The sequence below is a fragment of the Glandiceps talaboti genome, chromosome 15 (assembly GCF_964340395.1).
Source record: "Glandiceps talaboti chromosome 15, keGlaTala1.1, whole genome shotgun sequence".
Classification (NCBI taxonomy): Eukaryota; Metazoa; Hemichordata; class Enteropneusta; family Spengelidae; genus Glandiceps; species Glandiceps talaboti.
Window position 1 is genome coordinate 20,812,548 of NC_135563.1, and position 13,586 is coordinate 20,826,133.

General features: G+C 34.6%; 2 protein-coding genes across 2 annotated transcripts; both read right to left on the reverse strand.

Moving 5' to 3' along the window:
• Positions 1–1,447: 1,447 nt before the first annotated feature.
• LOC144446591 (oxaloacetate tautomerase FAHD1, mitochondrial-like) lies at positions 1,448–4,634 on the reverse strand. The gene is made up of 3 exons (XM_078136393.1): positions 4,567–4,634; positions 2,975–3,071; positions 1,448–1,936 (listed from the first exon to the last, which is right to left on the reverse strand). The coding sequence occupies exons 1-3, from the start codon at positions 4,632–4,634 to the stop codon at positions 1,448–1,450; spliced, it is 654 nt and encodes a 217-aa protein (XP_077992519.1).
• Positions 4,635–8,926: 4,292 nt separating this feature from the next.
• On the reverse strand, positions 8,927–13,230 carry LOC144446592 (oxaloacetate tautomerase FAHD1, mitochondrial-like). The gene is made up of 3 exons (XM_078136394.1): positions 13,084–13,230; positions 11,070–11,166; positions 8,927–10,047 (listed from the first exon to the last, which is right to left on the reverse strand). Exons 1-3 carry the CDS (start codon positions 13,149–13,151, stop codon positions 9,562–9,564), a joined length of 651 nt encoding a protein of 216 aa, XP_077992520.1. The 5' UTR covers positions 13,152–13,230; the 3' UTR covers positions 8,927–9,561.
• Positions 13,231–13,586: the final 356 nt, after the last annotated feature.

The following is a 13,586-nucleotide window of genomic DNA, read 5'->3' on the forward strand; positions in this document are numbered from 1 at the left end:
ACAACTGCAATGTCCATTATTTGAATGGAAACAGGTTGACCTTGAGGACACTCAGACTATAAGCAATTGTAGCCTCATCAATACTAGATGTGCAACATAACCCTTGAACTCTTGAAAGCAAATACTAATTTTTCCAGAATTTCACATTTCATCTTCAAAAAATTTGACATAGTACAACTTACCCTTATGTTCTCTGATCAATGCACCTTCTAGTTTTTTGTGTTATAAATATTGTCTTTGGCCAAAATTGCATGATTTGAAGAATTTCTCCTGGCTACATATATGGGCAAACTGCAATACATTGTTTAATCATATTACTAGGTCGCTCACACAGACACTTCCACACCATACACACACCATTAGGATGGGGAGGAAAGTCAGTAGATAGGTAGGGGTCACCTGTTTTTGACTTTGGAAGTAGGCAATTCATATTTTCAAATGTATTCTGGATTGTGTTGAAACAACTTAATATTTCTATACATGTAATGGCATGACCATATCTGAAATAGTGATTTTACTGTTCCCATTTCCTATTTCTTAACCATGTCCTTTATTATTACAATGTGCTTTTTTACACTGGTGTCACTTTACAATCACATATACATTTATTACCACAGCAGACACAGCATATATCATATATCATATATTTTGTCAGTGCAGTAAGGTCGTATCTGCCTATTCAACTGCATAGCAGATAAGACCTTTCTGCACTGACGCGACGATATATACACTTAAAATTTTCATGAAAATTAAAATCATCTGTACAGGGCTGGGTATGTCTCTCTCTGAAGTTCCCCCTTCCCCCACCATCAATGCCTTTAGCCATCATATACACATGCCTTTTACTGTCATGATATTATACTATACTTGAACATTTTAACCCTATGTATAATATATATTAGATTGTCTGCCAATATATGGTGTTCCTGTCTGTGCTGGCTTGATAATATTTTAATTCTGAGATTCAAATACTCTATTCTAAGATATGGAATGTTTTTAATTTCATAAATTTGAGATTATTTACGAGGAATTCAGATGGGGTCATCCTGTTTTACCATGGATTTGGACTATTCTGTTTTGCTTTTTTACAGGGGGGTTACAGACAATCTGATGTATCAATGAAACACCCCCCCCCCCCACAAAGAAACCCAGAAGAAACTACCAGTCACTAATAGACAATTTTCTTGTACATGATGATTTTACTAACTTTTAGGGACTGTACTATCTACAAGTTATAGATGACCTCATAATGCTTATTTTATTCTGCCAACCATTTAGGATGTTGCATTTATACCTGTCTTACATAACCTTTTTATTTTGCAAACTGTAATATATCACTATATTTCACATTATGCAGTAGTAGATACAAATTGTAATATCAACAGCCTAAGAAAAATATGTACACAGAGAAAACAAAGCTTATGCTTTAAAATCAAATTTTATTGTATCAATCACTTGATACTTTAAAAGACATTGTAACAATATCTGATAACCCACATGTGATGACATCACCAGCTGTAACTGGTCCAACACCAGCAGGAGTACCAGTAAGAATGACATCACCCACATCTAATCTCATGTACTGACTTATAAAACTGATCAAAAATGGTACTTTGAAGATCATGTCTTTAGTATGTCCATTCTGCCTCATAGCTTCATTCACTTTCAACCAAATTCCTACATTTTGAGGATCAGGAATTTTTTCCAGTGGTATAAAAGGACCAACAGGACATGAGGTGTCAAAACCTTTAGCTAATGTCCAGGGAAGGGACTTCTTCTTCAGGTTATCTTGGATATCCCTGGCTGTCATATCCAGGGCCAAAGTATAACCACCTATATGTTGCATGGCAGAGGCTTCACTGATGTTGACGCCTTCTTTTCCAATTATAACACCCAGTTCAACTTCATGATGTAGATTGGAACAGCCAGGTGGAAACTACATACAAACAAGTATCAAAGAGAAAATTGGTATGTTTGAGTGTGTTGGTTGGTTGCTATCAATATGTTTACATGCCATATTTTCTGGGACCTTTATAAATTTTAACTTTTTGGAACCAGACTAACAGCTTTGAAAGATCATAATAGAATGCTTGCTTAATTGTTCTGTCAAGACTTGTGGAAGAAAATAATAGGTATTTGTCAATATAAGGTCTTCTTAATAACTACACATTTAATTGGTTAATTGATAATTCTCTTACTGTTATGACTAATTTCATTCAGTTCAACTCTAGATGAAAACTTTGACTTCTCTACAACGAGGGGTGTGTTGAACTTTACTTCTGATAGAGTGTTGTCTGTTTTTGCCAATACAATGTCAATTTTAGTCTTTTTAACTCCAATGAATTTCCTTTTACCAAATTAAGAACTTTTGGCCATTTGCTTCTCTTGCAATGAACATCAGAGCTCTAATATCATTAGAAATTCATATGTTTAGATGTCCTTCGCTGCCCAAACATTTTGTGATTAAGTTGAAGATCAAGGCAATGAAAATTGTTTAATATAATGCAGTGAAATTACTAATTTCTTTATGAGTGTTAGACTAAATCTCCACAAAAGCCATGTAATAAGACACATTTAATGTTACATTTTTCAATCAATTATGTGGAAAGGGGAAATTGTTGACTCAGTGTAGTTGTATAAAGAATAAAGTTCATTCAAGAAATAAAACCTTCAGCTAGCTTTTATATATATGTGCTAAAGGTTTTACAGCTGCCATTTTGTTTAACATAGATGCCTTGTATATAGGTCAAAGGTCAGGTCAAACATTTCTCACAGAGCTACTACCCAAGGTGGAATGTTTAGGCTACAAACAATCTTCACAACGATGAGCAGTTACATAATGCACAAATGAAACCATTTACAAAGAAACTTTGATGTAAACAATGCTTTGCATTCATAAACATTTATTAGATTTATAGAAAAACTAGTATCCCATTACAATAAACAACAATATATTTACAATGTATAAATTTACCTTGATAGCGCTTCCTTCTGTTATGTAAGAGGAGGTGGGTTTGATAAATATAACAGGTTCAGTTGGAAGTTTGTTACCCAACTCTGCGGCATGTTCACTGAAGAATAAACAGAAACAGAATAAGTTTTACCTTGCTACATTCTCTGTCCAACTTAAACTAATAAACACCTTAAAATCTAATCTTATCAGTAGATACATCGTTTTGGTTATTTTAAGTGCTTGTGATATTGGTACTATGCTATGCTATTAGAATCTGTCAAATTGGTAAATCTTTTTTATTAACAGTAGTTCCTTTTGATATATCTGACATTGTAAGGTTGTATTAGTCAAGTAACAAAGCTCATCAGGCAGTCTACAGTCGAAATATTGATGTCATATACAAGATTTGAGTATTTTAGTGTTACTTTTGTCATGTGTACAAAACCAAACTGGTGCAACAATGAATGACACTAAAGGATTAATTGACTAAAAATTTGTTCTATTTTGCAATCAAAATGTTTCAAACACATATAGTCCTGGAACGTCTCCATAAAGAGGATAAAGTCAATGTGCAGACTGTGTTTTGAATTTTTACAATTACTGAGAATTAACTATAAAATTTGTTTCATGGAAACATTACTTTTTATTGTGAATATAAAATAGATATAAAACAAAGTATATATTTATACAGTGTTCCTTCTATGTTGGTATAATGGTATAGACTACAGCAACTACCATACAATTAAGAAAACACTGTAATTTTGATTCAAATACACTGTTACCTATTATAAGCTTTATTTACTAAATCTTGATTTTTTGGATGTTTTCACAAAGTCAAACAAGTCCACAAAATATCATAATTTACATGTCAATCATTGTATGAAAGATCTTATTGTTTGAAAGAGTATCGTACATTTTAAACAGTGTCAACTTGTCTGAAAAGTGACATTCCTGTACCATGTATTGGATACCCTGGTTGTTATCAAGCATACTTTTCAACGACCAAACTAGGTACAAAGTGCACGTTTTATTGACATTTTTCTGTAAATTGCTAATATATATACTTTTTGTTTAAATCATTTTACTTTTTCATTTTGGTTGTAAACTCACAAGAACACTTGTCGCAATGATGACAAATATCCGTGTAACAAGCACATGCGTGCATTATATAGTTTACTGCGGTATTACGATTACAATCGAGTGTATTAAAATTGTGTGTTGAATCGATCGAGGAGGCGTGACTGTGAGCTTGTGGGTTATATTACATTACAAACACGAGTACACATCCGGGTACACGTACTCGCAAAATTTATTGCTTGAGTTCCAAGACAATAGACATTTTGCACTTTCGATACAGCTAGCATAAGCATATCATGTACTGGGCGTCGTCGCCATGAAATAGCGCCCGACACGGTACGGATAACGGGTATATGAGCAACGTCTGAGCAGTGTCGGTGGGGTGTGATCAAATGAGTGGTGGTGGAAGGGGTCATCGTTCGCTGAAAGTTCAAACTCGGACGATCATATTACGGTTGTATTTCCATGTATCAACCCTTTCATAAAATCAAAGCCTGAATCATACAAATCAAAGTAGATATAAGTTATGCCCATACCTATAGTTCCTACCAACACAAACAATCTTTCTTCCCACTTCAACAAATCTTGCCAATCCCGAAGCCATTTTGAATGCGAGGTATGATCAGGTGACTTACACGTGACCATATCTGTCGGTGACCTTATTTGCTTGTGATTTATGCAAAAACAGAGCAGGGCCCTGAATTATGCATGGACTACGTGGACTGATGGAAGTATCAAAAGCGTAATATAAGAAAAGTTGTGAAGCAGTAAGCAGTAAGTCGAAAAGATAACAAAGTCCAGTTACATGAACCAATAGGCTTATTTACATTGTAAGATTAAATTGAATGGCTGGTCAGTAATCATATGGAATCCATATAATCTTTTTACATTTGTTTATCACAGCCAGTTGGTATATGATAGCTCAGACAAACTCTGAGATGATAGAAAGTATATATACAGAATATATAGCTGCAACTATTTATAGTTTTTCTGCTAAATTTTATTTCAGCCTACATTTTATGAACCCCTACAGCTTAATTTGTACATCAAGATGTTATGGAATAGTGACTTAACATCATACATGTTTTCACCAAGTACATACAAACATGTTGCCAGACACATACAGGCACAGGTGCTGTTAAAAATGAAAATTCAGTTGTCAAATCCTCTTAGATATTAACAAGTTTCTTTGTTGCTAATTTTATTGCCTTTGAAACTGTCCTTGGAGTAAAATTATTACAGATTTTGTTTTGTATTATGCATTAAAGCTATTAAATCATCAACAGTAGTGAAATTGCAAATGATTAGGCATTTTGAGTTTGCTAGCCTCTCCATTGGCCTCATGTTTGATGTACAATTTCTGCTTAATCCTTTATGTCAATAAAGAGGGTGTAGATCACAGGAAGCCTGACTGTGTTAAAAAACAACCAAATGAAAAAATAAAAGCACCAATGGCATTGTAGCACAATTGTTGACAGTACTTTAATTTTCTGTGGTCTTGTTGCTTGGCATAGCTATATACAATTTTACAATATTCATTCATTCACCTCCCTGTCATCAATGTTATTTTGGCATTAGATGTCATTGTTTACCTATTTCTATGGGCGTGGTCTTGTTGCTAGGGGTATTTACATATTTAAAAATTATGTTTATTCAACTGCCTATCCATCCCTGTTGTTATAATTGTAAAAAACAATATCTTTTGACTGTTGCTAAGGGCGTGGTCATGGTTGCTTGGTCCAATTACATAAATATGACACTCACAATTTGCAGACTAACTGTAACACTTTCAGAATCATAACCAAATTCCATCCACAGTAGTTTGAGAAATCACTTACATCATCTACAAGTCAGACAGACAGACAGACAGGCATTTTACCTTGAACCAACCTGTAGTTCAGTATTAAAGTTAGGTAGACAATATTTCCAAGTGTTAAGCAACCTCAAGGAGAGATTAATTCCAGTGCCATTCACACACACTTGTTACATTATGTTAAGTACCATAAAAAATTTAATGGTTTAATGAGATCAATAAAACAACAATATTTCTGTACACTCCTCTGGCCTAAATATTCCTACAGATATTTCACCAAAAAAGTCATGTTTTTTGCCCTAATTTGCATATCGCTAATGGGATTATCATGTAATCAATATCTAACGATCTGTACATCCCCAGAAACATCCCTGTGAAATTTCAGCCAAATCAACTGAGTACTCTTGGTATTATAGACTTTTGACCAAAAACACATTTTTAACCCTAATTTGCATATCACTGATGGGATCATCATGTCATAAACAATTGTTAAACTGAACACTCCCAAGAACATTCCCACCAAATTTCAGGCCAATCTGTCCAGTAGTTTTGGCATTTACGTTTTTTTACCAAAAATCACATTTTTTGACCCAAATCACACACTGGTGGTAAGATCTTTTTGATTTGAACAATTTCCCAACTAGATACCCAAGGTAATATACCCATCAAATATCATGGCAATTGGTCCAGTGGCTTTTCACTTTAAGTCATTTACACACACACACACACACACACACACACACACACACACACACACACACACACACACACACACACACATCCAGACAGACAGACACTTTCCCATAGCACTACTGAACCTTATCAGTTGTTGTGCTAAAAATGGACATGCACATGTTCACTCATGTACATTATTTATATGTACGAGTAAATGAAAATACAATAAAAACACAGAAGTACCTAATATAGTGTCCATTATTTATATCAGGCTGTATATTAAACTGCATGTCTCTATATACACAAACCCTCCAAAGAGTGAACCTGCAGTTTTGGGTATCACATTTTAAGTTCTCAACAAAAAGCGCTGTCCTATGGCAATAAAATGTTGTGAATATAATAATGATAATTTCTATGTCATTGTGCAAAAGTAGCATTGTTTTCCATGTTGATGCTTCATTCTAAAATCAATTAAATCCTATCACAGGATAAAGAAATGTGGATTAGGCATTTCATTTCAAGGTCAGCTGTTTACTCTGATCTTGCTGTACATTACATTACAGTTTTTGGAATTACTGAGTCCAATAAATTTCTGTTTTAATATATATGCCAGGTGCAGTCAAATTGAAGGGTAGATTCACTTCATTGTATGTATGTATACTACAGAAGCCTTGAGTAAAGTGAATCTAGTTGTTTAGTTTCCTGTAGTGAAAACTTTGGATCCATTCAAAGAAAAGTACAAGTCGGATTCACCTGTTCACCCTTGAAAATATCATATGTATAATAAGGATTCCGTGGAAACAGTCTATGGGCATAAAAAGTCAAACAAGGGATGCTTTCAGTAGTATATTAGTTTATATAAGATATAAAAAATATTAGAGATATTAATATCAACATGACATGACTCACTGAATAATAGAATAACATATGTTCCAGAAGGTCTCTATAGTAATAATATAAATTTTATTACCATATGCAGATTAAATAGTCAGGGCAATTGATGCATCTGAAGACAGCCAAATCCATATAACAGTACTATAAATTATGCACAGGATAGCTTGGTAGCACTTAAAGGAGCACAAGCTCCTTTTTCCTGCATATTTGAAGGATTAGTCATAGCTAGCATTCTACTTACTGAAGCATACTTAGCCACCACTTGCAATTGACTGAACTCAAACATGGTATTTAGATGCTCTGCCATCATATTTGCAGAATGTCGCCAGGAATTTAAATCTGGTCTTAAGACCTATTTCTTCAATAAGACTTTCGCTTGAGTCTGTTTTTGTACTCATGTTTCTGTGCTTTGTAAAGCACATTGTGATAGTTATATGGTATGCGCTATATAAGAAAATTAGAATAGATTAGATTAGATTAGATTAGATTAGATATAACTCGTAAACCATATACGATGGCACAATTTCATCATACGAATCAAAATGTTGAGGAAAGCTCTTCAATGCAATCAAGTGTTCTCACAATGTCAGGAGACAATCATAATGTTACAGATGACATGCATCAACATTAACATTATGCAGGAATGTGATTTTATTTCAGCATTTTCACGTGAGTAAAAATATCAACTCAGCTTGTGCCACTTTATCCTACTTGTAAAGAATGTGTATCATGTTATCACATTTCCTGCTGCTTTCTAATCTTTGTTAAACTCATTGCATTTTATAAAGCAAATTTCACAAAAAGAACACATCAGAACACAATAATTTATGTAACATTCCTGCATATTGTACTAAAACAGAATTTAAAGAAATGATTTGTTACAATTGTTATTGGGATGTCAGAAGTACTGCTTGTCAAGATGTAAGACATTTATTATCATTTTTTATTATCATCACATTGGTCGTGTTACCAAACTTGGACTGCAATATGACTTCATTGAGCAGATTAATATATTCAAGGATAACAAGTCACCTTATTGCATTAAACATATTTGCATATTTGTTATCGAGCAAATTGAAATCTGTCTGTGTTTAAATATTGTTTTAATATAGACATATCATTATGTGACAGAACCCCATGACGTGGACGTGCAAGTGTGGCGTACTCGGGATATTTGCACGAGTGCTTGCTGTATTCTCTGTGGTCATACTTTCATGAGCATAGCGAGTGAAAGTGCAGCATAAACAAGTGCAGATGCCCATGAGTACCCACACTGGAACTCATGTGGCATGAGGTTCTGTTATTATTTCATATAATGTTCAATAAAAAATAACAAAAATCATACAGCACAATCACACGGTTTCATATGTAGCAAACGATTGTGTCTTCATTTGCATACATGTATGCAATAATGTTTTTGGTATTGCAATACAGTGCAAATACCACTATGTACACCAGTGCAAATAATCTCTGATACATATGTAATTATGTATACTATAATAATCATCACTCTATCGCCATTTTAATCATTTCAATCCATAAATGTATTCAAAATTCCTTGACATTTCAATCCAGATGATATGCTATCAAAAATCAAACTAGTATTCCCCTAAGGTTGTATAGATTTACATAGAACCAGTCTCTTTACCTGATAGAAGGACTGCGACTGGAAAAATTGGTGTAACTGGTATGTTTTGACCCTGAGAGGTTAATACTATAATCACATGCACATTTGAGCTGTAAGTTAGGTCTCGCAGAGAAAATGGGTTAATTGGGTGCATATCTGTCATGTGATGATGTTTTAAGGAGGCTTGCTATCAATTATTTAACGACACTACAGGTTCTTCAAAATTTGTACAGGTGTAATCAAAGACTTGAAAAATCAAAATATGACAAAAAAAATTGGGGTCCCCTCACTAATTTTGGAAGTAGAGTGCTCTATTAAGAGTCATTTGGGTGTTTTCTAGGATTTGGATACCTTTTATGATGAGTTTGTGGATGATTTTGAATGTACTAGATTTCAAAACAAAAACATAATATTCCAAGTCTTGCAGAGAAGAGTGCTGCCATTGACTATGGCACCGACTATTGCAACTGTGCAAGTAATAATAAGTCTTAGGGGGAATACTTCAACCTATTTTACATATCACTAATCTGATACATGGAATGTCATTTCAGTAATATTTTCTAAACCACATATAATCGTATCACCAGGATATATTGGCCCTACACCAGCTGGGGATCCTGTCAATATTAAATCCCCTTCTTCTATTGTCATAGACTCACTGATATAACTTATCAATGTTGGAATATCAAAAATGAGGTTTTTTGTATTTCCATTTTGCCTCAATTCATCATTAACTTTACACCAGAGACCTAAATTATGAGGGTTGGGGATCTTTTCCTTGGGGATAAAATCTCCAACTGGACAAGCTGTATCAAATCCCTTTGAAAGCTCCCAGGGACTACCGTTTTTTCTTGCTTCTCGGATCCAATCCATGGCAGTCAAGTCTAGAGACAGTGTGTATCCACCTATGTAATCCATTGCTGAAGACTTAGGAATTTTAGACCCCGTCTTTCCTATGATAATGCCAAGTTCAACTTCATGAAAAACTTCTTTGCATCCTGGAGGAGTCTATTGAATGTGAAAAGAGATAAGGATTCAAATCAAACTACTGAAAAAAAAATAACGGGTGAAAAACTCGAGCAATTTTTGTACTTTATTACTGAAAGTGAAGAAGAGGTAACTACTGAATTACTGATGTGAAATTTATTGTTTCTTAGTGTCACCATATGGGTATTTATTTAGATTTTTAATATATAAAACAACTTCACTAAGTCTATGTTTTTGTACTTCAAAAATATTAGCAACAACATAACCCAAGTCCATGTTTGTAACTCAATAAATTGTGAACAAAAAAAAAATTTAAGTGTGTGACAATGAAATGTTTTGTAAAGACATGACAACTTATTTTGAACGTTTTAACTAATCCATTTCTTATCTAAATGGCAACTCAACTCACTACATGAATTCTTGTTCAGATGATATAAATACTGCCACATCACTAGGGGCAACATGATTTTCTATATATGTATTTCTAATAAACTGTCCAACTCTGACATTTGGCAGCGACAGGCATATGGAAATAAATTCTGTTGACCAAGAAATGTTCTGCAGGCTTGTGAAGAAAGTATATGCAACACATGATGAGATGCTTTATAGTGTATTGCTTTATGGCAACATAGAGAATACTCCTTACCAGACATCCTAGTATGTATATTGAAACTTTAGTATCAAAGGGGAATACCACTCTAGGAAATATAGTAAAATGTTTCTGGAGACTCATTTAATGATTTTACATCACCTACATTAATACATGCTATTCAGAGAAATATCAAGTTGAAGGACGCTTGGGGATCTTTGCTGTGGGCCACATTGCCACACAAGAGTCAGAGAAATGTTTATTCAATATTTGAACAGTGAATAGTCATGATCCATAACAAACAGCCTATTATCTTGCGTGATGTTTCTCTGAAATTGTATCTAATGTAGGTGATGTGTAAAGCCATAAACTGACTCTCAAGAACTCAAAGTTAATGAAAATGCTTTTATTTTAGGGAGTGGTATTCCCCTTTAAAATCTGAAGTATAACAAACCTTGATTGGTGTGCCTTCTTGGATGTAAGATGTCAGAGGTTTGAGAAACACCCAAGGTTTGGGAGGTGGAGTAGCTCCCACGGCTGCTGCAAAGTCACTGTAAGACAATAATAATCTATGCTCACAAATGAATCATTCTGATATGGTGGGTATGTTTTCACGTATAATATATATATAACAAGTCATCATAGAAGACACACACCCTCATAAACTTTACTTCTGTGTGTAACTAATGGTGAAATGAATGCATGTATTTCCCTTGTTTTTTATTTAACGTGTCAACAATTAAAAATGGTGACATTTACCAACTACAGTGTTTGAACTATAGCTTGATCTTGATACTTGAACTTGAAGATCAAGGTCAACTGCAAAGGTCTTAAAAGAAAGCTTGCACCTGATAATGTGGAATAGACCTTTTAATAGTTTGTATGTATCACAATTTTTTAATTTCCAGTCACAAATATGGCTGCCATTCAGTAAATAGAGATATGATCACCAAAAGTAATGATTATGTATATTCTTCTTCTGTATTACCTAATTTATAAGAAAATGGCACAAAAAATACAACAAAGTGTCTGTGATATGCAAGAAATAGCTTGATATAATAATAATCGACCATAAAGGCCAAGCTAAATGTCAAATGTCAATGTCTTCAAAAAAAGCTAGCATCTGATAATATGGGGGTAGACACTTGACTGGTGTCTCTATGTACTACAGTTTTTGCCATACGCAGTAAATTACGATTTTTTTACTACAATATGCTGCTTCAGTAAAAGTGGTATGCACACCAAAAATAGTGCTGGTGTATATTACTCTTCTTCTGTATTACTTGCATACATGATTTATTAGAAATTGCTCCAAATAGATAGAAGAAAGTGTCTGTGATATGTAAGAAATTGCTTGGTTTTGACAATTGACCCATAGGTCAAGGTCTCTCAGAACGTTTGCACCTGATTATATGGGGTAGACACTTGACTGGAGTCTCTATGTGTTAAAGGTTTCTAGTTATACATTAAATTTTGATTTTTGTAACTACAAATATGGCCGCCATTCAGTCAAATTTGCATATGCTGTAAAACAAAGGGAGATGCATATGTCCCATGTGATAGTTCACCTTTGTACCAGGTTTGAAATTCCATGTCAGAGAAATTACATATTATGGATGGACATAGTCCCCTCCTTCAGGGGCTGAAAAAGAATAGAAATATTGTCCTGCTACAGGGATATGGTTCTGAAATGCAATTGCACTACTTTATGATTTTTTCAGATAAAATAGTATGTGAGCCATCTATTAGCATCTACCACTCTAGTAAAATGTGGCATATCTACCAAACAAGAAAATATTTAGTCTCCAGTCAGCGCCCAAAAATGAAAAATATTTATCCATCCTTCCATTAGTTTTCTATTTCCTTTCTTTTTCACCTGATTGCTGTGACTAATGACATACAACAAACATTTATTGGGCAAACAAGAGACTCCTTATGAGAACCCAATGAGCAATAAGACGTGAATACCGATATTCAATTCAAATGATGACTTCAAATTATGTGTGACTTTATACAAGGATGTCCATTAGTACATTCTATGACCAATACCATCGGCTGCACCGACACTGTTAACTGTACCTTTTGACAACAAATCTCGGAGTGACATTTCACAACAAAATTTAGTTTATACCATGCCCAACTGATGAGCACTAGTACACCACGTGCCACAAGATGTGCATGCAGTAGACTCTATGACACAGTTAATTGTACCTTTGACAACAATCTACTGATCGACGTTATCTAATCTGAGTGAAATTTCATAATAGAATTTAGTGTATACCATAACAAGATCTTACAATGATAGATAAGTTATCAAGTACCCTTATCATATTATCATGTATGTAGAATCGCCATTCAACCAAATAAATCATGTCAAATTTTCCAAGGAACCCGAAATTCGATCTGATCGTAAATTCCCATATATAGTTTTCTACAGGGTATATTGACTAAGTCATGACTCATGGTACCTGTAATTCAATGCTACGCCCAGTATTTTTCGGCCCTTCTCAACAAAATTGACGAGTCTGGACGCCATCCTGCCTTCGTAAATTGTAAAACTTAAACAGGTATGTCCTCTTTTGACCTTGGCTTCCCTCGCCGTCGTACTCCGCGTATAGACAGCTGACTAGAAGATGCGCCCTCTATCTAGAGTCCCATAGAAAGTGGGTTGGAGGTCATGGAATCGAGGTCGAAAGCAGAGTCGAAAGTAAAAGTATTTTAACGAGCTCACCCATGGAGCTGGAGCTGGAGTAGGGGGGGGGGGGGGGTTGTGGCTGGAGGTTGGGTGGTTCGCGAAAGTAGAAGGCATTCTACCTCCATTTATCAACAAATGTAACAATACGCGTAATGTCTGGTGTTTACGACTGTCGATATCTAACACAGTCGAATATAGTCCTGCTTGCAGACGGTGCACGACTATATTACTGACATGACCCTCAACACAGAAGGAATCGAGTCCCAAATTACTCCG

Coding starts and splice junctions, on each gene's coding strand:
- LOC144446592 (XM_078136394.1), bottom strand. CDS start 13,151: ATGGCGTCCAGACTCGTCAATTTTGTTGAGAAGGGCCGAAAAATACTG. Junction 11,167..13,083: donor GGCGTAGCATTGAATTACAG/GTACCATGAGTC, acceptor ATTGTCTTACAG/TGACTTTGCAGCAGCCGTGG. Junction 10,048..11,069: donor AAGAAGGCACACCAATCAAG/GTTTGTTATACT, acceptor CACATTCAATAG/ACTCCTCCAGGATGCAAAGA.
- LOC144446591 (XM_078136393.1), bottom strand. CDS start 4,634: ATGGCTTCGGGATTGGCAAGATTTGTTGAAGTGGGAAGAAAGATTGTT. Junction 3,072..4,566: donor TGTGTTGGTAGGAACTATAG/GTATGGGCATAA, acceptor TTTATTCTTCAG/TGAACATGCCGCAGAGTTGG. Junction 1,937..2,974: donor CAGAAGGAAGCGCTATCAAG/GTAAATTTATAC, acceptor GTTTGTATGTAG/TTTCCACCTGGCTGTTCCAA.